Below are 22834 nucleotides of genomic sequence, written 5' to 3'. Positions count from 1 at the left end.
ATGTAGGATGTGGGAGGGTCTGAGACAGACAGTGAGCATTGCATCCTGTGGAGATATGCACACATTCCTGGCCACATTTGTACCAATTCCCTCTTCTACATAACTGCTAACTATACAGGACACTCCTTTGCATCTGGGTGTCCTCCCATACCCTTTCCTGCAAGCTACATCTCAGCATAGTATCTATAGATAGCATGCTAGTGCTGTTTCCTTTCTTTCAAGCTATTTTAATTTTCATGGTTAATATTCTGTCTTCACTTCAGGAGATGCTACAGGGAAAAAGAGAGACTTCAGTGGCATTGAGACCAAATTTTCTTTAAGGAAGCCTGAACAGCCTTATGAAGACACCTGCTTCTTAGTTCCTGGGCAAGAAAATACTATGACACAATGCAACTTCAACCATACAAGTAAAACCTTTGTGGTGATCCATGGATGGAACGTAAGAGGATACGGTAGTTCTTCAGTTACTTCAGTAATCAGGGCTTTTTTTGTAGCAGGAACACCTTTGCATGTTAGGCCACACGCCCTTGATATAGCCAATCCTCCAAGAGTTTACAGCAGGGGTGGCCAATGGTAGCTCTCTGGATGTTTTTTTGGCCATGCTGGCTGGGGCTGATGGGAGTTGTAGGCAAAAAAACATCTGGAGAGCTACTGTTGGCCACCCCTGGTTTACAGGGCTTTTCTTACAGGACCTATACTGTAATCTTTTGGAGGATTGGCTACATCAGGGAGTGTGGCCTAATATGCAAAGGGGTTCCTGCTACCAAAACAAACCCAAAACCCTATGAGTAATAACTTCCCAAATGGGCTAACCTGAGTAGTAGCCTGGCAGTAAACTTGCTACATAATTACAACTGCATAATTACTTCCCTTACTTTGCGATGAGGTGTTCTTGTCTGGAGGGGTGAGAACTAGCTGGCATTCTATGCCTTTTGGCATTTTTTTTTTAAATCATACCTCCTTTTTGCTCGGTAGAACAATTGATCTTTGGTTTAAAGTTCTTTTTAAAAATTACTGCTTCACCATCTCCCCAGCAAAATAAAAATTGGTGTTGAGAAATCAGTTCAAAGGGCCATCTGGTCCAGCCAAATAGCATTAACCAAATACCCAAAAAAGTTCACAGGGAAGGAAGTGGATTCAGGTGGGCAGCCATGAATAAAACTCTGTTGGTCTTAAAGGTGGCACTGGACTCAGGCAAGGAAATAGTAAATTTGGGAACTTTCGTTTGTCTTCAGGTTATGTTGCCTCTGCATGTAGAGTTTCCATTTGTTCCGCTTATATCCTATTTCATAGGCAAGACTCATGGGGTTTAGAGCAGTAACAGTCCATATAAGATGTTAGGGATAAATGGTGGTGGTACATTCATTCTCTTCTGGTCCCTGGCAACTGATGTTTCAGTCCCTGATTCAGGTTTCACAGCAACCACACATATTAGGAGAACCATGGGTAGGGATCTTAAAAGCCCTGGTATTTCTCAGTCATATGGGCTGTTCAGCAGCATTTCTATTTGGGAACTCCTTTGCGTATTAGGCTACACCCCTCTGATGTAGCCAGTCCTCCAAGAGCTTACAGTAGGCCCTGTAAGAAGAGTCCTGTAAGCTGTTGGAGGATTGGCTACATCAGGGGGGTGTAGCCTAATATGCAAAGGAGTTCTTGCTAAAAAGAAAAGCCCTGCCGATGACCATTGCAAAGTCTGTATCCTGTGAATTTGAATGTTGTCTGAATGCTGGTATACTCTACTGCTAGGGTTTTTTAAGATATTATAATCATGTATACCAGGAGCTTGCCAACTGCAAGTAATGGGAGTGCAAGCTACCTGAAATTCTTCCAGTATGGATAGTTGCTATGTTATGTGAACAGGGACAATATTTGTGTATATCCTTGATAAACGTGAATAGCCTTGATACACGTGAATGAGAATACAGCGTGTATAGCCTTGATACGCATGAATGGGAATCCTAAACAATCCAGTTCATGCATACTAATGCTGTATGTGCCTGGTAAATTGGCACATTGCCCATTGTTCATTCAGCACGGCAACCACACATATCAGGAGAACTATGGGTAGGGATCTTAAAAGCCCTAGTATTTCTCAGTCATATGGGCTGTTCAGCAGCATTTCTATTTGGAAACTTCTTTAAAGTCCGCACTGATTCTTGTATATGTACCTTGCCTACTCATTTTCATCCTTGGCATGGACAGAATAATATTGTTTATTTTCTTTTCTTGAAGGTAATTGGCTTGTTTGAGAACTGGGTTCCCAAGCTAGTGAAGGCGCTGTATAAGAGGGAGCCGGACTCTAATGTCATCATTGTTGACTGGCTAGATCGCGCGAGCCAACATTATACGATAGCAGCTAGTAACACAGAGGTGGTGGGGAAGGATGTTGGCGCATTTGTTAACTGGATAGAGGTAAGCATCGTAAGCAAGAAACAATGCACAGTGCACAATGAAGAAAGTTACAGAGGTAGAACACATAAAGTTGTTGTGTGGAATATGTATACTGGAAAACTGGCAAAATCACACAGTGCAGCTCTTGCTGAACCCCATCACTTTAGTTTCTGTGATATTATATCAGTATGTGTGCACATATGCATAAGTTGAGTGGATGTGTTTACATGTGTGAAATACACATGACTTGAAGCTGATTATTAGAATGTGTTGTGCAGATCCAAGAACTACCACCATCTTGAGCTTTAATTAATCATTGTTGTTTTAATTACTATATATTGCTAATTGAGAATTTAATGATTTTATTGTATATGTATTCATGGTGTAACCTGCCTTGGCAGGATAGAAATCCCAGAAATAAATATGCAATAAGTTCACTTGTTGTTGATTTTTGATCTAACCCAGCCTTTGAAAACCAAGGTTTAGCTGTTATATAAGACATGCAAAACTGAAACTGCTTGCAGAGATTAAAATAAATTTTAAAATGTTTGCTCTTAGGAGCAGTTTGACTACTCCCTGAACAATGTCCATTTGCTGGGATACAGCCTTGGTGCTCATGTTGCTGGAATTGCTGGAAAACTGGCCAATAAGAAGATTAGCAGAATTACTGGTGAGCAAATCCTGATGCCATTGGGACAGGGAGATAGAATTCATGATTCCATGTTGCATAGGGTTGTCAGGTTCCTTCTTGCCACTGATAGGACATGCAGTGGTAGGGTTATCTGGGAAGCTTTTAGAGATTTGTGGGTAGAGTCTGGGGAGGAGAGGCACCTCAGTGGGGTACAATATCATCGTGTCTACCCTCCAAAGCATCCATTTTCTCCAAACTGGAGATGAGCTGTAATTCCCGTGGATCCCCAGGTCCTACCTGGAAGCTGGCATCTCTAGTTGTTGCATCTTTTTCCCAACAAGAATCTAGCATGGAACTAACTGTATTGGTAATTGCCGTATAATGGCACAGAGGATAACGTGTCTCCCAGCCTGTGTTGTTATTCAGGATGCTGTGCAAGTATTGTGTTTTGAAGATCTACATGTTTTGGGTTTTTTAAAACAACTTGAAGCCCTTGGTTTGAGTAATCTTTCTTTCCCCTTCATTATGGCATGAGGATTGTATTTTGTGTAAAATTAGGTTCTGGTACACAAAATAAGCAAAAAAATATATGCAAAAAAGAAATTTGGGTGACAATTCTGAGCTTTTATTTCAGATTGGGTACTTGTCATTTAGGAACTTAATGGCATCTTGGGAATCAGAGGCTTTCAGAAAACAATTATGCAAAGCATGTACAAATGCAAGAAATTGAATCTTATAACTCTAAGAGCTACTTGACATTTAGGAAAAAAGATTAAAGATTTTTAAGCCTTTGTGAACCATTTTTGATTACCTGTGTGTGGGCTGCTTTTTTATTCAAGGGATTGTACATTTTCCATTATTTCTTGTTTTGGTAATATCGTTAGGTTTGTGTGAGAAACTTTGGTTTTAATGCTTTAAGACATTTGTTTCTCATTGGCCTAAATATCGAGAAATCTCTGTAGTCCACTGATTCAGTGAATTCTTCATGCAAGTATAGCTTTGACAAACCTGCCACACTAACTCCCAGTTGTACTTGCTGGCCAGTTTTTGTAAGCAGTTTAATGTTCCATGGATTTCCCTGTGAGTTAAGAATGTAATAGACACCAGCTTTCAGATTTACTCACTATTCTCTATTAAGAGATACATTCAGGGGGCAAAAAATATATAAATGGGAAAGTTTGCCCATTTACTTTAATGGAGTACAGGCTGTGCTTTTAATAATCATTTGTGATTATAGGCAGCCTAGTTATTATCAGTGGCTATCCAACAGGGTGGGTAATCTCATCTATTTTAAAACAGCTACACTGGCAGCCATTTTGTTTCTGAATTCAGTTCGAGGTGCTGTTTATGACTGTTAAAGCCCTTCATGGCCTACACATCTGAAGAGTCGTCCTTCCCTAGATGGCCTCCTGTGGGTGGCTCTCCTGCTTATTAAGATAATCCAGGTGGCTTCCGTCAGAGCCGGTGCTTTTTCTGTAGGAGCGCCCACCCTATTGAAACGGTTCCTTGAGGAAGGCACCATCATGAGGGTTTTTTAGGAGGCACTGAGAAGCCATTTCATTCACTAAAGCTTTTAATGAGATGTAGGCTGCCCACCATTTTGGGGAGGGAGTAGTTGGGTTTTTTTGGTACTTTGTTTTTAAATTTGGAATTTTAAGCCTCCTTCAGCCATGAAGGAAAGTGCAGTATAAATATTTCAATAAACAAATGTTTAATAGTATATAGAATTAGCTTCTAGGCAGTGGTATCATTTTATTTTCTGCCCCCCTCTTCCCTTAAAGGTTTGGATCCTGCTGGACCTAACTTTGAATATGCCAATGAAACCAGACGCCTTTCCCCAGACGATGCTGTCTTTGTAGATGTCTTACACACTTACACCAGAGGGTCCCCAGACCGCAGCATTGGGATACAGAAGCCTGTTGGGCACATTGACATCTACCCTAATGGAGGTAGCTTCCAACCAGGTTGTAATCTAGCAGATACACTGCGGATGATTGCGGAAAAAGGGTTTCAAGGGCTTCAAGGTAATTTTTCATGTCAGAATGGCATAAATGTAATTGAAATCCAGTGGCTGCTTCTGTTTTCTAAATTGCATGGGCTCCACTGAAAATTATTTTTCCATTTTAGATGCTTTACAAAAGCACAACTTTTTCTTTCTTTTTCTGTTTTGAACCTACTGAGTTGAATCATAAAATCATAGAGTTGGAAGGGACCCCCAGGGTCATCTAGTCCAATACCCTGCACAATACAGGAAATTTATAAGTACTTCCCCCTAAGTTCACAGGATCAGCATTGCTGTCAGATTGCCATCTAGCCTCTGTTTAAAAACTTCCAAGGAAGGAGAGCCCACCACCTCCCAAGGAAGCCTGTTCTACTGAGGAACTGCTCTAACTGTCAGGACGTTCTTCGTAATGCTGAGCCGAAAACTGTTCTGATTTAATTTCAACCCATTGGTGTATAAAGATTTTTGTTCACACTGATTCCAAGTTGACCTGAATATCTTTGATTTCCAGCTAATTTACAGCCCTTTGGAAAAAACACTGGATTAAATAACAGCAATAATGTCATAATGGTTGCTGATTCGTTTTCATTGCCTTCACTTGCCCTAACTTGTAGTTGCCCTCTGGGAAGTCATGTAGCCATTAATATCTTGCAACGAAGATGCATCACACAATGTTCCCCACACATCTCCAGCGTGTCAGCTGCAAACAGAGACCTGCCATATTTTGATACAGGATCCATCACCCTTTTCCCTGTAATACATCATAAACCAAATAAAAAATATTTCATCTGTGAATATTTAATGGATTATAGGCCCTGAGGTAGAATATGGTGTTTCTCTGTGTGTTACATGCCATCAAGTATCTTCTAACTTATGACAACCCTATGAATTAATTACCTCCAAAATGTCCTGTCATTAATAGGTCTTCCAAACTGAGGGCCGTATATAAGTTGATAATTTGTTTCGATGTTTGTGCGATTTATAGTTCATGCATTTTACTTTGTAGTATGCAGCAACATGCATCCTTAAGTTAGAACTGATCTAACACTAGGGTTGCTAGCACTAGGTTAGGAAATTTCTGGAGATTTGGGGCTGAAGTTGAGGGTGTGTGTTGGGGGAACCTTAGCATGGTATAATGCCACAGAATTTACCCTCCAAAATAGCCATTTTCTCCAGAGACCTCTATAGTCTGGAGATCTCTGTAGTCTATAGTTCTGGAGGTTGATGACCCTATCTGACATCCATTGCCAAAAGAACTCCCACTTTCTGCACTTTGAAACATTTGCTTATTTGTTTTCATTGCCTTCAGTTGTCTTCTGTGATGTCATGTAGCCACTAACTGCTAGCATTGTCATCTCCAGGCTGGGAAACTATTGGAGATTTGGGGGTGGAGCCTGGGGAGGACAGGGACTTCAATGGGGTATAGTGTCATATATGACTTTTTTTGTAATATATAGCCAATCCTCCAAGAGTTTACAGGGCTCTTCTTACAGGGTCTAGTGTAAGCTCCAGGAGGATTGGCTACATCAGGGGAGTGTGGCCTAATATGCAAAGGAGTTTCTACTACAAAAAAAGCCCTGACCTCCGAAGTGCCATGTTCTCCAGGGAGACTGTTCTTTGTAGTCTAGGGATGAGCTGTAATTCCAGGAGATCCCCAGGCCCTACCTGGATACAGGGATCTCTACACTGTGAAGATAACATCCCATTCCCTGTGTGGGCAGTTGGAACACACATCTGACTTGAAGAAGTGGTGGGCCAGTTGGGAGGGTATTGGAGAAGCCCCAGCAGCCAAGGGGAAACAGTGGGACAGATTCAGCTGCTTTGGCTGAAGGGAGCCCTACCTCCAACTTAAATGGCTCCTCCACAAGATTGTGAAGGCCAGAGGAAGGTTTCAGAGTTTTCTGAGCCGAGTGACTGGCTCCATCCCAACGGTGCTAAATAAGACTGCAGTCTCCCAGTCCTGGTGTTTTTCATACAACAATTCTACCCCATTAAAATGCTTAGTTTTGGCACAAAAACTGGACTTGCTTAAAAAAAAAAGAAAGATCCTTCCTTAAATACACGTCCAGTACTGAATTGCAGCCATATACTGGGAAATGTAAACCCACTGTTTCCTCTTCTTCAAAGAGGCTGACCAGCTGGTGAAATGCTCTCATGAACGTTCCATCCACCTCTTCATCGATTCCCTCTATGAAAAGAAACCAATTATGGCATACCGCTGCAAGTCCAAAGAAGCATTTGAAATGGGGCTCTGCTTGAGCTGCAGAAAGAATCGCTGCAACAATCTGGGCTATAGAGTCAACCAAGTGAGAACCAGGAGGGAAACCAGAATGTACCTGAAGACACGAGAGAGGGCACCTTATAAAGGTAAGATGACTGGATAGCTAAAATGCTGGCTGGAGATCAAAACATCAGCAGAAATTATCTCATTTTTTATAACATGGAGAACACAGTTGGCTTTGAGCATGATCCAGCAGGAAACTCTCTTGCTCAAGCAAATGGTGAAATGAATAGGCATTTATAGAAATCGTGGAAGTATTTTTGCATGGGTCTCATTCATATTAAAGGTGCTTATGCAGGACACCTTCCAGGTGAATCATGCCCTTGCCACCCCACCCCTAAGAAAACTTTCCATTTCAAGTAGGGTTGCCAACCTCCAGGTATAGCCTGGAATTCTCTTGAATTACAGCTGATCTCCAGGTTTTGGAGTCCAGTTCCCCTGGAGAAAAATGTGGCTGGGGAGGGCATATTTTATGGCATCACATCCTTGCCAAGTTCCCTCTCCAAGCTCCGTCCTCCATAGGCACCCCTCCCCCCAGTCTCCAGGAATTTTCCAAGCAGGCATTAGCAACTCTAGTTTCAAAAGCTAGGTGTAGTAAGAGAGGTAGTTTAAGTGACAATGCATAAGAAACAAACAGTTACTTGAAATAAAAATTCTTGGTGCTGGTAGAGGAAGAAATTCAATAATTTGCTTTCACGTTATAATCAGTGTTGTGCCACACTGAGCTCAGAAGAGTATGCAGAATAAGCATCAAGAAAGGCTTGATTAAGAAAAGAGAAGTCTCTACAGAGCAGTCCAGGGTATTTCAGATGGTAATATCAAGGAAATGAGCCCGGCAGGCTGAGGTTTTGTTTATATACATGGTGGTCTGATTTGCACATTCAGGAATCAATGCAGGAAAGTCCTGTCTGGAAAAATACAGTTTACAGGACTTTGCCTCCAGAAAGCAGGTGTTCAGATATTCTTTGGTGGCACTGGATTGAGTGAGCACATTATTGGAAATAGTCTCTTCAGTCCTATGTTTGTAATAAGCTGTGGAGAGAAAGAGAAAAAAAGGACATAATTGTGCCACGTCCATTTGCGAAATCAGCATGAGAGACCACCATTATGTAAAGGTACAAGGTAAAGGTGCAAGCACCAAGTCATTACCAACCCATGGAGTGATGTCACATCATGACATTTTCTTGGCAGACTTTTTACAGGGTGGTTTGCCATTGCCTTCCCCAGTCATTATGGAAAGGAAAGGTCCCCTGTGCAAGCACCAGTCGTTTCTGACTCTGGGGTGATGTTACTTTCATAAAGTTTTCATGGCAGACTTTTTACGGGGTGGTTTGCCATTGCCTTCCCCAGTCATCTACAAACAAGATAAAGTGAAAACACTGTTAAACATATCAGAGTTAATTTAGGAAATGTAGCCTTTCCAGAGAACCTGCTTAGATTCTAAGATTGGAGAAGGTTTGCTGTCTTTGGTTAAACTGTATAATGGATTTGTTTCTATTGAGTAATACTTCAAAACTGAGGATTTGCATGCAAAAGTATTACTCTGCCTGAAGAAGGCTAATAGATTGATGCCAAACTTTTAAAATTGCTAGATTTTTGGTCTCTTTGTGAGCACTGCCAATAATTCTGTTTGTCTTTCTCTCTGTGTGTGTCTGCTCCCTCTTCATCCTTTTCTGTGCTCAGTCTTTCATTACCAAGTGAAGATCCATTTTTTTGCTAAGGAAAACATGACTAAGACAAACCAGCCCTTACTTATCTCTCTTTATGGCACTGATGGGGAAAGCAAGGACATTTCAATCACAATGTAAGTATCAGCATAAACAATATTTTTGTATTATTTGGCAGAAAAGTTTAATTGCCTGGAACCTAGGAGGAACAAGTCCAATTTAAACTTTAAAATAAAGTCAATGAGATTTTAGCATTTCTTGTAAGTTGTAGTTTGCTTTAGTCCAAAATTGCTGATGTTCAGAGTAGCTTTCTTACTTTCGGATCGAAGATTGAGAATGACATCTGTTTGTGAAAGTGGCTGCTTTTCTTGGAGAGGTGTATCCTTTGGAAACAGATTTAGAGCCTGCTTCTACAAACTTAAATGGAAAATATGGCAATTTGGACACCTATTTTCCCTCCTAAATTGTGATGAGGGAAGCATATTTTTGCAAGGTCCTTGCATCAGTTTTGTTCATGATATACCAAAGCACCAAAGAAAGAAGAATATGAGAGTTGTGTACTCCTTGTCATCGCTTCCAAGTGAGGGGAAATGCACAATCCATGCTCCTCCCCCTTCAGTTAAATAAACAAGGTCCAAAAACGATCACCAAAGAGCCAATAAAACATTATAACAATGTCTAGAATTGTTTGTGGGCCTTTTTTGTGTGAGAATTGTGGATTCGGTAATAGCAAATTAATAGCGAGGGCCTTATCTTGTGTCACTTTTTTGTGGGGACAAATATCCCCCAATTTGTTTCTTTTTATTGAGGAGGGGGACATGGAAGAATTTAGTTTATTAAGTTATTGTATTATTCTGACTGATACAACACCGTTAGTTCTGACTTTTCATTGCTCTGTTCTGAATCCTCCACAATCATCTCCATCCTGAGAGAGCTGATTGCCCCAACATCCAATTGAGATAAAAAATGTTAGTCATCAGATTTTAAAGTGGGTGCGAATTTCTATTCTGTATAACCCAGACATGTATTAGAAGCAAGTGACAAGACACAGAATGGTGGTGGTCATCTGGAATTGTGGCTTAGCTGGGAATTTTGTATAGTTCTTCTGCTATCCACTCTCCTGCTTGTTGAACACTTTCCCCATACATACTTCCTCCATATACAAAACACACTTGTTGGAAGGAATTAAATGTTTTCCTCTTGAAATCTTTTCAGTATGTCTTGCTGGAAGGGTACAACAAGGATGTATGTGTGCTAACTTGGGTAATCCATGGTTTTGCTTAAAAAGCACTATGAGTTTGTAAAACCAAGATTCAGTTCATAGGCAGTCATTCAAATGCTGCTTTGCCTTGATAATTGCCCGTTTCCTTGCCTTTACTCTTCCCCCACAGAGCTCCCAGCTGGTATCCCAGTTTGCTTTGCAGCAAAGGCAGAGCTGGAGAACAAGCCAAGATGTCCACATTTGTACATTATGTGAAACCATAGTTAGCTCAGCTTGGATATAGTATGCAGAATCAAAACTTGTTAATGGTTTGTATGATCACCTGAATGCAGCAACCCCACAAACTATGGGAAATCAGGATACATCAGACCACAATCTGAAGCCATGATTTGTTGACTACAGGAAGCCTTAACTATGATTTTGATTAATGTACAAGTCTGACCATCTGGCTGTGTTTCTTACCTCTGCCTGGCTAAGATACCAGTTGCGTTCCTCAGGGGGAAGACAAAGTGAAATGAAAAAGTGATCCTCTACAAGCCAAATGTTATGACCGAACAAAGACGCAGAGTAGAATTGGTGATTGGTGACACCTGTGGCTCCTTCACACATGTTTGGGAATGTGCACACTGTATTCTGTAAGCTAGCCTTAGTTTTTTAATATCTGTTGAAAAAAGTAACCAAGAATATACTAAAGGAGGTAATGGAACTTTTATATGATTTCAAAGAAGCAATGCCCAAAGCATAAGTTTTTATTTGTTTTCACAGGCCTGAGATCTCCACAAACAAAACTTTTTCCTTTCTAATATACACTGCGGTGGATATTGGAGACCTACTCATTGTCAGGCTGGAATGGGAAAAAGACTCTATTTTTAACCTGAAAGACTGGTGGAACACACCAGAGTTTGCCATCCAGAGGGTCAGAGTCAAGTCTGGAGAAACTCAGAAAAAGTAAGGAAGCTTGATGTTGCTGTCAGGGATTATAAAAGAGAGAGATAGGATTGCACCTCATGACTTTCCAGAGCTTGTATGCATTTTTACTTTGTAGTAATGTTGATTTTACTTAGGGGTCGGTGCCGTTGAGACAAGGGCATGCTGTACTTTCATCAGATGGCCCCACCAAATGAATTAAAATACAAAGCTATCTCTTTTTAAAGGAACTTGGGTAGCTGAGCTAGACAAGGCCTTTCCTTAAGGCCTTGAAGAGGCAGAGCCTGTCAAGTGTAGGCAGTACTTCTCTAGATGGGCCACTGCCCTGAACTTCTGTTTAATTTAAAATATTTTGTGTAGACTTAAGTCCACAAAGCAGTATAAGGCAGTCTTATATGCTCCTAGTTGGTTCTTAGAAAAAGCCCTGCTATTTTAGAGTATCCAGAAGAAGCAAAGAAGGAGCAGAGGAGAGCTCACAAGTTCCTTTCTACACAAGGGATCTTTCAAGGGCTGCATTGACGCAAAGACATTTCCTGTCACTGCAGCTGTATGACGGGGGGAAAGTTTATAGTATGATTTTCTTTTCCAGTCGAGGAAACTGTTAAAAGAGCAGGATGCTCTCTCACGAAAGGAATCAACTGTGCTAATCATAAACAAAGCGAGTTTACACTGTAGACAGTGAAAATTTTCTGGGGTTGTACCACTTGAGACTTGGGGCAGGAGAACCAAAAGTGATCTGTGGACAGTCTTTCAATATGAATTCCCTGCATATGGAAAAAAAGCCTATAAAAGAGAAGGCTCTGTTTAGTCTTCTCAGAGTTGCTAGTTTTGTATGTGCCAGGGGTCCTCCCTCTGATAGGGAAGCCTTCAACCATGCACTCTCCCCTCCCCTCCATCTGTAGCCTGCAATAGTGCACTCAAGCAAACCTTTGCTGTTTGATTGTAGTAATTGTGTAAATAGAATAGTCTACAGATGGCATTTTTGAGAATGCTGGACTGAGTTAAAATGCTCTGTTTTAGGTGGGATATTAGATTAAACTGGAGGAAATAATCTGGGTTGTCTACTCTGCATAATATTAGTACTTTAGAAAGTATGCAGACTTGTAACAAAACATTGTGAACTGTTTTTGAGTTTGCTCCTAAACTATCCCTTAGGGCACCAGCTCTGTTAGGGCAGTTCCGCCATAGGGCTGAGTTTCTGAGCTTTGCAGGTTATGAACTAGAAAGCCGGGAAACAGCTGGGAGTGGAGGCAGCTTCTCAAGGCTGTGGGTAAATTCATGCCAATGCTTTTTCTTGATGGGAGGTGACAGCAGGGGGAGGGTGAGCCATTCACCCTTCATCTCGGGCCCCCAGAAATCTTGATGGAGAATGACCCCAGAGTGTAGCAAAACTCAGGCTTTGTGCTTTGAGCCTCCCAGCTGTGAGTTTTGCAACTCTTGTTAGGAAAGTTGCAGCTACTGCAATTGATGGGAAGTGAGGTGGGAGGGAAGCAGCCTGTTCTTTTCTTATTTTCCCCTCTCACATAACACAGCACTGACCTGTACTCTTGCAAAGCTCAGTTGCAGGGTCCAGGGACTCTATGGAAGCTACAGCCCTGAGTTTTGCAAGTCAGGTTCCCAGCTCTGGTTTGGGAAATTCCTGGAGATTTGGAAATAGAGCATAAGGAGGGCAGGGTAGGAGAGGAACTCAATGCTATGCAAGCTACCTTTCAAAGCTGATATTTCCTCCAGGGGGACTGATCTTTGTATTCTGGAGATCAGTTGTAATTCCAGGAGATCTCCAGGCCCTGCCTGGAGGTTAGCAACCCTACTTGTAGAGCTATGAGTTAGCTGCTTTGTGTGAGGGTGTCAGGAGGTAAGTAGCTTGCTCCTACCCACCTACTTCCAGCACCGCTTAGGGGACATTTTCCCTCCAACTATTAGCCTCTGGGCTGAACAATAGCAAGGACCAACTTGCTTCTTTCCAGTTTAGCCTGTGAAGGCTGATATCACCTGTGGGCTTTATTTTGCCTGTATTTTGGGTTTTCAAACCTTTTGGGGTACAAAAGAGGAAAGCCACATTTTTCTGCATACCTTGGAATTTCCCATGCATGCTAAAACTTCCTCTTGAATGTGGGTGGCTCAGCTGCTGTCTCTAATCACTGACACAGTCTCAGACCACTTCATTATTGCAGGGAATGGTTTGATATAATTTTTTTGAAAACATGATAACCCAGGATAACTTTTAATGCCATGAAATAATTGAGGTGTAAATTAATGCTCTGTAGTTCTTGAAATTGCTCTGTGAATACTTTTATTAAATTTCAGCACTTTAATCTCTCTCCATTTTGAATAGATCTTTATTATATTTACATTTTAAGACAGACTAAATAATGAGAGATAAAACACTATGTTGTGTTTTAATAGCTCCTCCAGCTCAGCTAATCAGTAATTCTTTGTGTATTGTGTAGGTTGGTGTTCTGCTCCCGAAATGGAATTTCTTATCTCAGAAAAGGGCAAGGAGCTGCAGAATTTGTGAGATGCCTTGGGAAAAATGCTGCTAAAGAAAATTCATGGTAAGAATTTTGTAGGTGCTGCATATATTGGGATTGGGAAATGAAGGCATAACTGCACAAGGCTCCGTTCCCTGGTTTGCATTGATAGACATAGTTTGGAGAAATGTCGACTGAGGTGTGACATGATAGAGGTTTAAAAGATAGAGAAGGTAGAGAAAGAATTACTTTTCTCCCTTTCTTACAGTATAAGAACTTGTGGACTCGCAATGAAATTGCTGAGCAGTCAGGTCAGAACAAATAAAAGGAAGTACTTCTTCACCCAAAGGGTGATTAACACATGGAATTCACTGCCACATGAGGTGGTGGTGGCTACAAGCATAGACAGCTTCAAGAGGGGATTGGATAAACATATGGAGCAGAGGTCCATCAATGGCTATTAGCCACAGGTTATTGATGGAACTCTCTTGTCAGGGGCAGTGATGCTCTGAATTCTTGGTGTTTGAGGCAGGAGCAACAGTGGGAGGGCTTCTAGTGTCTTGACCCCACTGATGAACCTCCTGATTGCACCTGGTTTTTTTGGCCACTGTGTGACACAGAGTGTTGTACTGGGTGGGCCATTGGCCTGATCCAACGTGGTTTCTCTTATGTTCTTATGACATGGTCTGGGAGTTCCCTAATTCTCAGATGTGCAGAGCCCTGTTTTGTATTGGGACTGGTGTGTGCAGGGAGGGAGGGTTTATGTCTCCCTCATGTCATTATCCTGGCTAGGCTTAAGCCTTCTATCCCTGTGCAGTGTGATCCCAATCTGAATAGGAGCTCCTGTGTGCCTGGGAATTATTAAAATCCCAGACCATATCTGTCCATCTGAAGCAGGGACAGACTAGTGTGACATGTTGTTCTGCTCCTGATGCTTTGACTACTCTGCATTCTGCCTGTATAACTGTTACGTTTGTGTGATAGAATCAAAGTACATATACTGAGTCAGTTGGGAATTGATTGTCCCCAAAATGCTTGGCTTCTCTTGCAGCCATGGTGTTCACAAAATTCAACAAATCAAGGGAAGGTGTTTCCTTATGGCGATGTTTGGAGGGGGGTAGGTTTTTTTAAAAAATCATATGTGCTTTGGCAGCAGGACACTAGGGACAGACCTGTAATACAGAATTGTACCCCTCTAACTGTTGTGTTTTCCCTAACGATCTGTAGCTTGTCAAAGACATTGTAAACTATTTATTAGAGATCTCTAACCCATTCATAGAATAGCAGTTCCTTACAGACAGGCCCAACATATCATTCTAATATCTTATAAAAGTATTGTTAGCTACTGGGATTCTTAATGTGTGTGTGTTTATTTTCTTTGTAGAGGGCAAGTCCATGAAGGAAAAATCAGTGCTTGAGTTCTCAGAAGGATAACAAGTGAAAGAAGATCAGTTTTTGGAGGAGATGGGAAAAGCACCACTGCCGTGGCCTTTAAACACAGAATGTATTGAAATGTTTATCAGTGATACTGTCAACATTCTAAATTACTTTTGGAGACTTTCATCCTTCAACTCAAGGCTCATGTGACTAGTTAACCTACAAGAATGTACATGGCGATACATATCCTGTCTGGATATCTGATGGAAAGTACTGCAGCATGACTGGAGAACATCTGTGTTCAGATATGCAGCCGACACACTCTTAATCCAGCAGTTTGGAATTCATGGTAAAGCCCACACATGGATTTTCTTACCTAGAGCTGGTAGTTTTTAGGGTTGTTGAAGCACACAAAATAGCTCGTTGGCCAAGTTTATGAACTAAATAAAAATCCTCTCCCAAATGAAGACAGATGTGGTACTAGCAACTAATTTGACTTACAATGCTATGCTGTAACAAAAGTTCCTTGATTTCTATGAAAAATCCGTATAATTCGTTTAAAAATTACATGTTTGGGCATCTGTCTGGACTGTGTTTAATCTGGCTAGAGTTCTGAAACATTCTACCATTGGACAGTTCTGTTATCAAAGGACATCCTGTTCCGCTGATTTGAGTTTTTACATCCTTTGATGTCTGAAGTTCAGTGGCTTCTATTAAATTGATTAAAGGAATGGAGAAATCTAACTATGTCATAACCATGCTTCTACTGGCACGAGGCGTTTGCCAGAAATCTAGATAGGAGTCAACAAATAGAGAATGTTTGTGGACTCTGAAAGGTTCCAGGTTAAATTCAGTCGACACCTCCTGTTGTTTATAAATCTGTACTCTTTATATGGTAACAAAAATATTCGCTCATATTTCATTTATACAAAAACACATGCAATTACTGCAATGTTTTGTCAGCTAAAAAGGAGCAAGGAAGAATAATACATAATAATACGTTACCAGTTTCAGATAGTGGGAACTGTTACAAAACTACCACACAGCCTCTAGGCTCTTATCACGCATACTTTCAGTATTATTTCCATATCTCCTGCTGCAAATGGACAGTGGCTCCTCTTTGATGCTGGTATTTCTGATTTTGAGAATAATTAATATTTATTAGTCATCAATGAGAAAAATGGCAGAACCTGAAGCCACTTTATTTTGCAGTAGTAATGCAAGCAACAGTAGAATGCTTTATCTGTACATTTATCCAGAATACATGCAGCCATAATACCGTTGAATTAGAAAGCTATGATCACAAGCAAGAGGCATTACTCGCTGCTCTTGCTAGAACTTATTAGCATTCTTATTTTTTAAAAACAAACTTACAATTGCAAACAGAGTCACAATATGAGTGACATAAGTAAACAAGTACTGGAAGATATATTTGTGCAAAAGTATCTGGATTATAAAACAAGCACACCAATATTAATTTCAATTATATTAGCCTGTTTGGTGAATTATTTAGTTAATTCATTTTGAAGTCTGTCAATATTTATGGCCTTAGCAAAAAGTAAGCACAAATAAATTGTGTACACACAAAAAATGCAAACTTACCATCAGTGTACCACAAGGGAAGAGGCATCCTTCCAGTAGAAGAAATGGACAATGATTAAGAACGCTTTTTAAAAAAATCTCCCAACTGTGTTTGAGGCGAGATAAGTTTAAAATTTGATTACAGTGCACTGAAAGAATGATCTATAGTTTATTTTTGTAAAAACTATGACTTGCTACCATTTTCCTGAGGTTTTCTTTTTTAAATAAGATGTGTTATGAAATGTACATTTTAATTACAAAATCAAATATAAACAGCACTTGGTCACCAAATGGTGATGGATTTTTTTTAAAAAAATGTGAAAACATACAACTGGTTTTAAATATTACTATTTATTACTTGTAAAATACATTTATGTATATGTGTAAAGATTAGTTTGTATATGTTGCCAAAGTTCTCAAGTTATATACATTTATACAGATATGTGGCATAATTTTTGTAAATAGCTTTAAAGTAAGAAATTACCAATGATTTACATATTATATTAAATCTATTGCAATAGTGTATTCTCTTTTCCTCAAAACACTTCTCCATTTTATATTATTTTGCAACCTGCCAGTTTAATAAAACTGACAAGATAATATGGAGTAAAATCACTGTAATTATTTTTATTTGAACTAGAAAGACAAATGGTGCTGGAGAAAAATGCTGTTGTTATGAGTTAAACTTCTGTATCATCATGCAAGCAACATAATATCACCATAAATATACCTGGTGAGATTATGTGGTTTCTGTTGCCATCTCATTCACATGAATGAACTTCCAGTGAAGATACTAGAAGAAATCTCTGAAAATGACTCATCACTCAGCTGCTATAACAGAACAGTCACTGGGAAAACCCCTCCTTCCCCTTAAAACGTTTCAAGCTGGCCATTCAAATTGTCTTCAAATTAGCTGTCCAACACTAACAATATCATTAATATCAATTGGTGGTGCATTGTCTAAAAGGGAAGGGCTGTGGTTTAGTGGTAGAACATCTGCTTGGTATGCAGAAGATCCCAGCTTCAATCCCTAGGATCTCCAGTTAGCGGAAGCATGCAGTAGGTAGTGTGAAGGACTTCAGCTTGAGAACCTGAAGAGTCACTGCCAGTCTGAGAAGACAATACAGACCTAGGTGGAACAGTGGTCTTATTTCGTATAAGGCAGCTCCATGCATTCCAAGGATTGTTATCACAGAACTCCAGTTCCCCATGAAAAGGCATTTATATTAAACCACTTTTAACTCTCTTAGTGAGACTTTAGTGACATATCAAGAAGGTTCTCAGAAGGCTGGAAATAAATTTGAAACCAATTGTGTGCTCCATGGGATCCCCTTAAAAGTTGAGGTTGCAGAGAGCCTCACTATTTCAGCCATTTAAAATAAAGGTGAATTATTGTAAACCAGTGGTTGGTTCTTCAGGGGATGCAGAATGGCATAATATAGCTTGATTTCATCAGCTCTCAGAAGTTAATCAGGGTTGGTACTTGGATAGGAGAGAAGACCATCAAGGAGGACTTTGCAGAGGAAAGCAATGGCAAACCACATGTGCTTAGTTACCTTGGAAACACTGGGATCAGCATGAATTGGCCATGACTTGATGGCATTTTATACACACAGTGGTTCTGCTTCTTTGAGGGGAATTCTTAGCTTCATTTTGTGGGGATTTATCCTAGGATGACAAAAAACCTGTCATCTTTATACTCATAGTAGTAACTCATGAAAATTGCCTTGTATTAAAGATGCATAGGTATTCCACAAGTGGATATATTTTCCCCTGCATTATTTATTCCTTTCCTGAAGGTCACTGTAGCCCCCTTTTCTTGCTTCTTTCGCTTTTTCACACCCAACAGCCAACATACCTTTATCTGTCCCCAATCTCCAGCTCCCCCACCCCCGACAGCCTCTACTCGGGAAAACGATGACCTGGTTGTGTGGTGCTAGTTGCTGGGCCAGGTCCACTTGCATGGTAGGGAACCTGAATGCACTTGTGGCAGGTACCTAACTTTCCCCTATGCCCCCCTCCCAACAATATTCCTGGCAACCCTCATATCTGCTCCCCTTCCTTTGCCTCTTTTTCTCCTCAGCCATTTGATTTACTGACCTACCTTTTATCTGCTTCCATCGTTAGCTATGTTTATTTACTTCATTTATACTCTGTGTCTTTCACCACAGTAGGTACCAAAGCATTATTCTAGGGTTGCCAGATGTGACTCAGGAAATATCTGGGGACTTTGGGGGTGGAGCCAGAAGACTTTGGAGTGGAGCCAGAAGCAAGGTTGTCATAAGCATGACTGAATTCCAAAGGGAGTTCTGGCCATCACAGTTAAAGGGATCACCTTCCTTTGAAATGTTTTCCTTCCGTTAGAAGTAATGGAGGATGGGGGCACCTTCTCTTAGGGCTCATAGAATTGAACCCAGTGGTCCAATCTTTTTGAAACTTGGGGTTGTTTTTGAGGAGAGGAACCAGATGCTATGCTGAAAATTTGGTGCCTCTATCTCAAAAAAGCCCCCCCAGCGCCAGATACCCACAGATCAATTCTCCAATATATAATGGAGTGCTCAGCTGGCAACCCCCCACCACTTTCTGATAACCCTGAAGTGGGTGGGGGGCCTCCAAACTAGGGGATCTCCTGCCCCCAACTAGGGATTGGCAATCCTACACAAAGCTCTCCTTTTTATCCTGACAACACCTATATGAGGTAGATTAGGTTGAAAATATATGGATGGTTCAAGGTCACCTTGTGAGTTTCCATGGCAGACTTGTAATTTTAACTTGTGTCTCCAAAACCTTAGTCTGAAACTCCAATGACCATGCAACACTGGCTTTCATACAATTGCTATTGCTCAACAGTAGCAAGCAGCTAGGTTTAGATGAATCAGGGGAGGGACGGTGGCTCAGTGGTAGAGCATCTGCTTGGGAAGCAGAAGGTCCCAGGTTCAATCCCTGGCATCTCCAAAAAGGGTCCAGGCAAATAGGTGTGAAAAAACCTCAGTTTGAGACCCTGGAGAGCTGCTGCCAGTCTGAGAAGAAGAAAAGGCCCTGCACCTCCCCTTTTACTGACAGATAGCTGGTATGGAATGCTGGCAAACCCATTGTGGTTACATAGCAATGGCTGCAGAGGGCATCCATTTCTTAAAGCTACAGGCAGTCCTTTTATCATTTGGGGGGTTTCAACTCACCACCCCAAAACGTATACTTTTAGATTTCAAGTTTTTCTGGAAACTGCGGCATTTTAGAGGTTGGTAGAAAAATCTGTCTTGTCCGTTCACAGCTGCAGCCTCCAGATTTAAGAGTCCTCGGTTTTGGTCAGGTTGAGAAATAGAATACAGAAATCAGGACCTGTGATACTCTGAGGGGATCCCTTCCCCCTTTTAGTTTCCTTCTCGCCCATACCATACCACTGCTAGGACACATAGCCAACTGCCCTTCTCATCACCACTAGGCTTAGTGCAGTTCCTGGCATCCACCACTGTGATAATACCATCTCCACCAATTCCAGGCTGGCAGGATTCCCAGCCTCTGTGGTCTTCCCCCTCCCCCCAATAGCTGCCACCACCATCAGGCTTGGTGCTGCTCGTGGCCTCCGTCTCTTGGCCTGGTGTGACTTCTCCCCCAGCTACCCCCACCATTGCTGCTGATATAGGCAAGCCCAGCCTGACTTCTATTGCCTGGCTTCTATTGCCAGGTCTGCTAAGTCTCCCTATCCCCTACACCATAGTCTTGTTGTCTGCACCCCGGGCCCATCAACAGACGGGTAGGAGGTATTTGTATTGACATGCACAGAAAATGCTTTTGATTCTTTTTTTTTTGGGGGGGGGGGGCTTAAACCCCATACAGTGTATTTTTAAATATTGTTAGATTTTTTGGCAAACGAACCTAGGGAGCCCAGCCAGGTTTTCAGAATGAATATTTTAATATCAGGCTATTGGGAGCTGAGCTTTTGCTGTAGTTTCTTTATTTTTAAAAATGCTGTAAGATGTAAGCCAGTAAATCTTGAGGGAGACAGTTTTAAGATACATGGGCTTCCACTGGGCTGGAGAAAGAGAGGCTACAAATGGGGTCAGACTTTTGTAAGAAAAATGAAACTACAATATGGTTTACAGCTCAGGATTGGAAAATTCATGGAGATTTCGGCGTTGTGCCCAAGGAGGGCAGTAGGGATGTGATAGCACTCTAGAACTGTTTCTCTCAGACTCTATGATATATCATAGAGCAGGAGTGTCAAACATACAGCCCAGGGGCCGAATTAGGCCCCCAGAGGGCTCCTATCAGGGCCCCGAGCAACCGGCTCTTGTATGCTTCCTACTCCCTCTTTCTTACTTCCTTCTGCATTTCAGCTTGCTCAATCGCACAGGAGCTACAGAGCAAAACCTCTATTTTCTCCATTGGCTGAGGCTCCTCTGCTTCCTGGATCCAATGAGAGAAATACAAAGAAAGCACCTTTAAGACCAACAAGTGCTAATGTTTTATTTTAAGATTTTTTTTAAAAAAATCTTTAATTGTTTTTGTCTGTGTCCTTTAAAAAGGTTATATCTCTGCTACCAAATCTTAAATTGGTACACACATGGCCCAGCCCAACACAGCCCAGCCTGACAAGGTCTCATTTATGTCAGATCCGGCCCTCATAACAAATGATTTCAACACCCCTGCCATAGGGTCCACATTCTGAAGCTGCCATTTTCTCCAGAGAAACTGACTTCTGTAATCTGGAGATGTTATTCCAGGAGAATTTCAGGCTCCAACTTGAGGATGGTAACCACAGAGTCTGATCTAGCTACCTCAAAATATTGGTCATCAGCAAAAGAGCCAGCTTAAAAAATCATCCCAACAGATGTGCTACTTGTGGAGGTTTGTAGTAGGAAGGGGCTGGCATCCCCTTCTGCCCCCTCAGACGAGGAATCCTCCACATGGTGATCACAGTCATTTTTTTCACATCAGAAGATAGTATATAAATGCAACAATAAGCACCTAAGAAGGTTCATCACACAGAAATAAAGATAAAGTAACAGAAGATTTTTAAGGAACTTGGATTGTAAAGTTGGTGTAGAATAGGGTTGCTAGCCCCCAGGTCCCAGGAGGTATTCCTCTGCTTTGGAGGCTTTGATCCACCACTGGCCAGTTGGCTGGCAGGAAAAACCCCACCCCCAGACACGAACATCGCTATGCAATGTTCCCAATGCAATGACATCACTTCTGGGTGACCTTGCACCACCCATCCCTGGAGCACCCCGCAAGGCAAGAGACATTCAGAAGTGGCTTGTCATTGCCTGCCTCCACATCATGACCTGGTTATCCTTGCAGGTCTCCCAACTGAATACTAGCCAGGGATGACCCTGCTTAGCTTCATGTGATCTGATGAGATCAGGCTAGCCTAGACTATCCAGATCAGGGTCCAAAACCTATCTACAAATTGTAATTTTATTAGCTTGTTCCCATAGAATGATTTACTTTTAAAAATATTTGTTTATAGATCAGGCATGAAAAATTAGACAGATTTCCCTCAGCAATGTTTTACTAGCGGCTGAGAATTTGACAGGAGTACATAAAAGCGATCAGCTATCAATTATTTTGACTGCTGCTATCAGATAATTTATCTTAGGTTTCATATATATACCATTCTGTTGCAATACATAGTGTAGCCCCATATCCAGATATACTTTCTGCTTTAAACTCTTCTAGCTTATTTATTTAGATCTCTCTATGCCACTTTTTTCCCTAAAAGAGCTTACATCAGTCTCCTCTCCTCCATTTTATCTTCATCACAACAACTCTGGTAGGTTGGTTAGGCTGAGACTGAGAATGACTAGTACAAGGTCACTCAGCAAGCTTCCATGGCTGACTGGGGATTGAACCTTGGTTTCCAATGCTCTAGCCCAATGCTCTAGTAACCATGATGAAAAGAGGCCTTTTCAGTCTTTTTGAGGATGTCAGAGGGCTTTGCTTTGCTTGAACATTTCACAGTGTAAACCCATCTAGGACATGCATATTAAGCAGGAATTGGCCTTTTACTATTTCAAACCCAACTGGCTTTCCAGACCTGTCTTGTCTGTCTACCAGCGTTTCAAAACACATATCGATGCCCAAGGGTGAAAGTGGTTGCATTCTCTGTGGCTGCCTGATTGCGAGATCAGGATCTACTGGGTGTTCCAGGGTGAAGTTAGTTAACAGAACTCCAGAAAGCTATTATTTGGATACCCTTGTAAAATTTTGGGTTAGTTCCTAAATAATATATGCCTCTTCTTTTCAGCAATTTGTCATGAAATCAGACCCACTGATCAGCATAT

At 41.3% G+C, this 22834-nt stretch overlaps 1 protein-coding gene across 1 annotated transcript; it reads left to right on the top strand.

Annotated features, from left to right (window-relative positions):
• Positions 1 to 242: 242 nt before the first annotated feature.
• LPL (lipoprotein lipase) lies at positions 243 to 13720 on the top strand. The gene is made up of 8 exons (XM_060237094.1): positions 243 to 439; positions 2233 to 2412; positions 2950 to 3061; positions 4804 to 5046; positions 7152 to 7391; positions 8989 to 9109; positions 10960 to 11142; positions 13572 to 13720. Exons 1-8 carry the CDS (start codon positions 380 to 382, stop codon positions 13678 to 13680), a joined length of 1248 nt encoding a protein of 415 aa, XP_060093077.1. The 5' UTR covers positions 243 to 379; the 3' UTR covers positions 13681 to 13720.
• The last annotated feature ends 9114 nt before the right edge of the window (positions 13721 to 22834 follow it).

This window comes from Heteronotia binoei, chromosome 4, assembly GCF_032191835.1.
Source record: "Heteronotia binoei isolate CCM8104 ecotype False Entrance Well chromosome 4, APGP_CSIRO_Hbin_v1, whole genome shotgun sequence".
NCBI classification, from domain to species: Eukaryota; Metazoa; Chordata; class Lepidosauria; order Squamata; family Gekkonidae; genus Heteronotia; species Heteronotia binoei.
This window is presented reverse-complemented; position numbering and strand designations above follow the sequence as displayed.

Bases quoted from the DNA above. Each gene is read 5' to 3' on its own strand.
- LPL (XM_060237094.1), top strand. From the start codon at position 380: ATGACACAATGCAACTTCAACCATACAAGTAAAACCTTTGTGGTGATC. The intron at 440-2,232 runs GTAAGAGGATAC...CTTTTCTTGAAG, and splicing joins TGGTGATCCATGGATGGAAC to GTAATTGGCTTGTTTGAGAA. The intron at 2,413-2,949 runs GTAAGCATCGTA...GTTTGCTCTTAG, and splicing joins CATTTGTTAACTGGATAGAG to GAGCAGTTTGACTACTCCCT.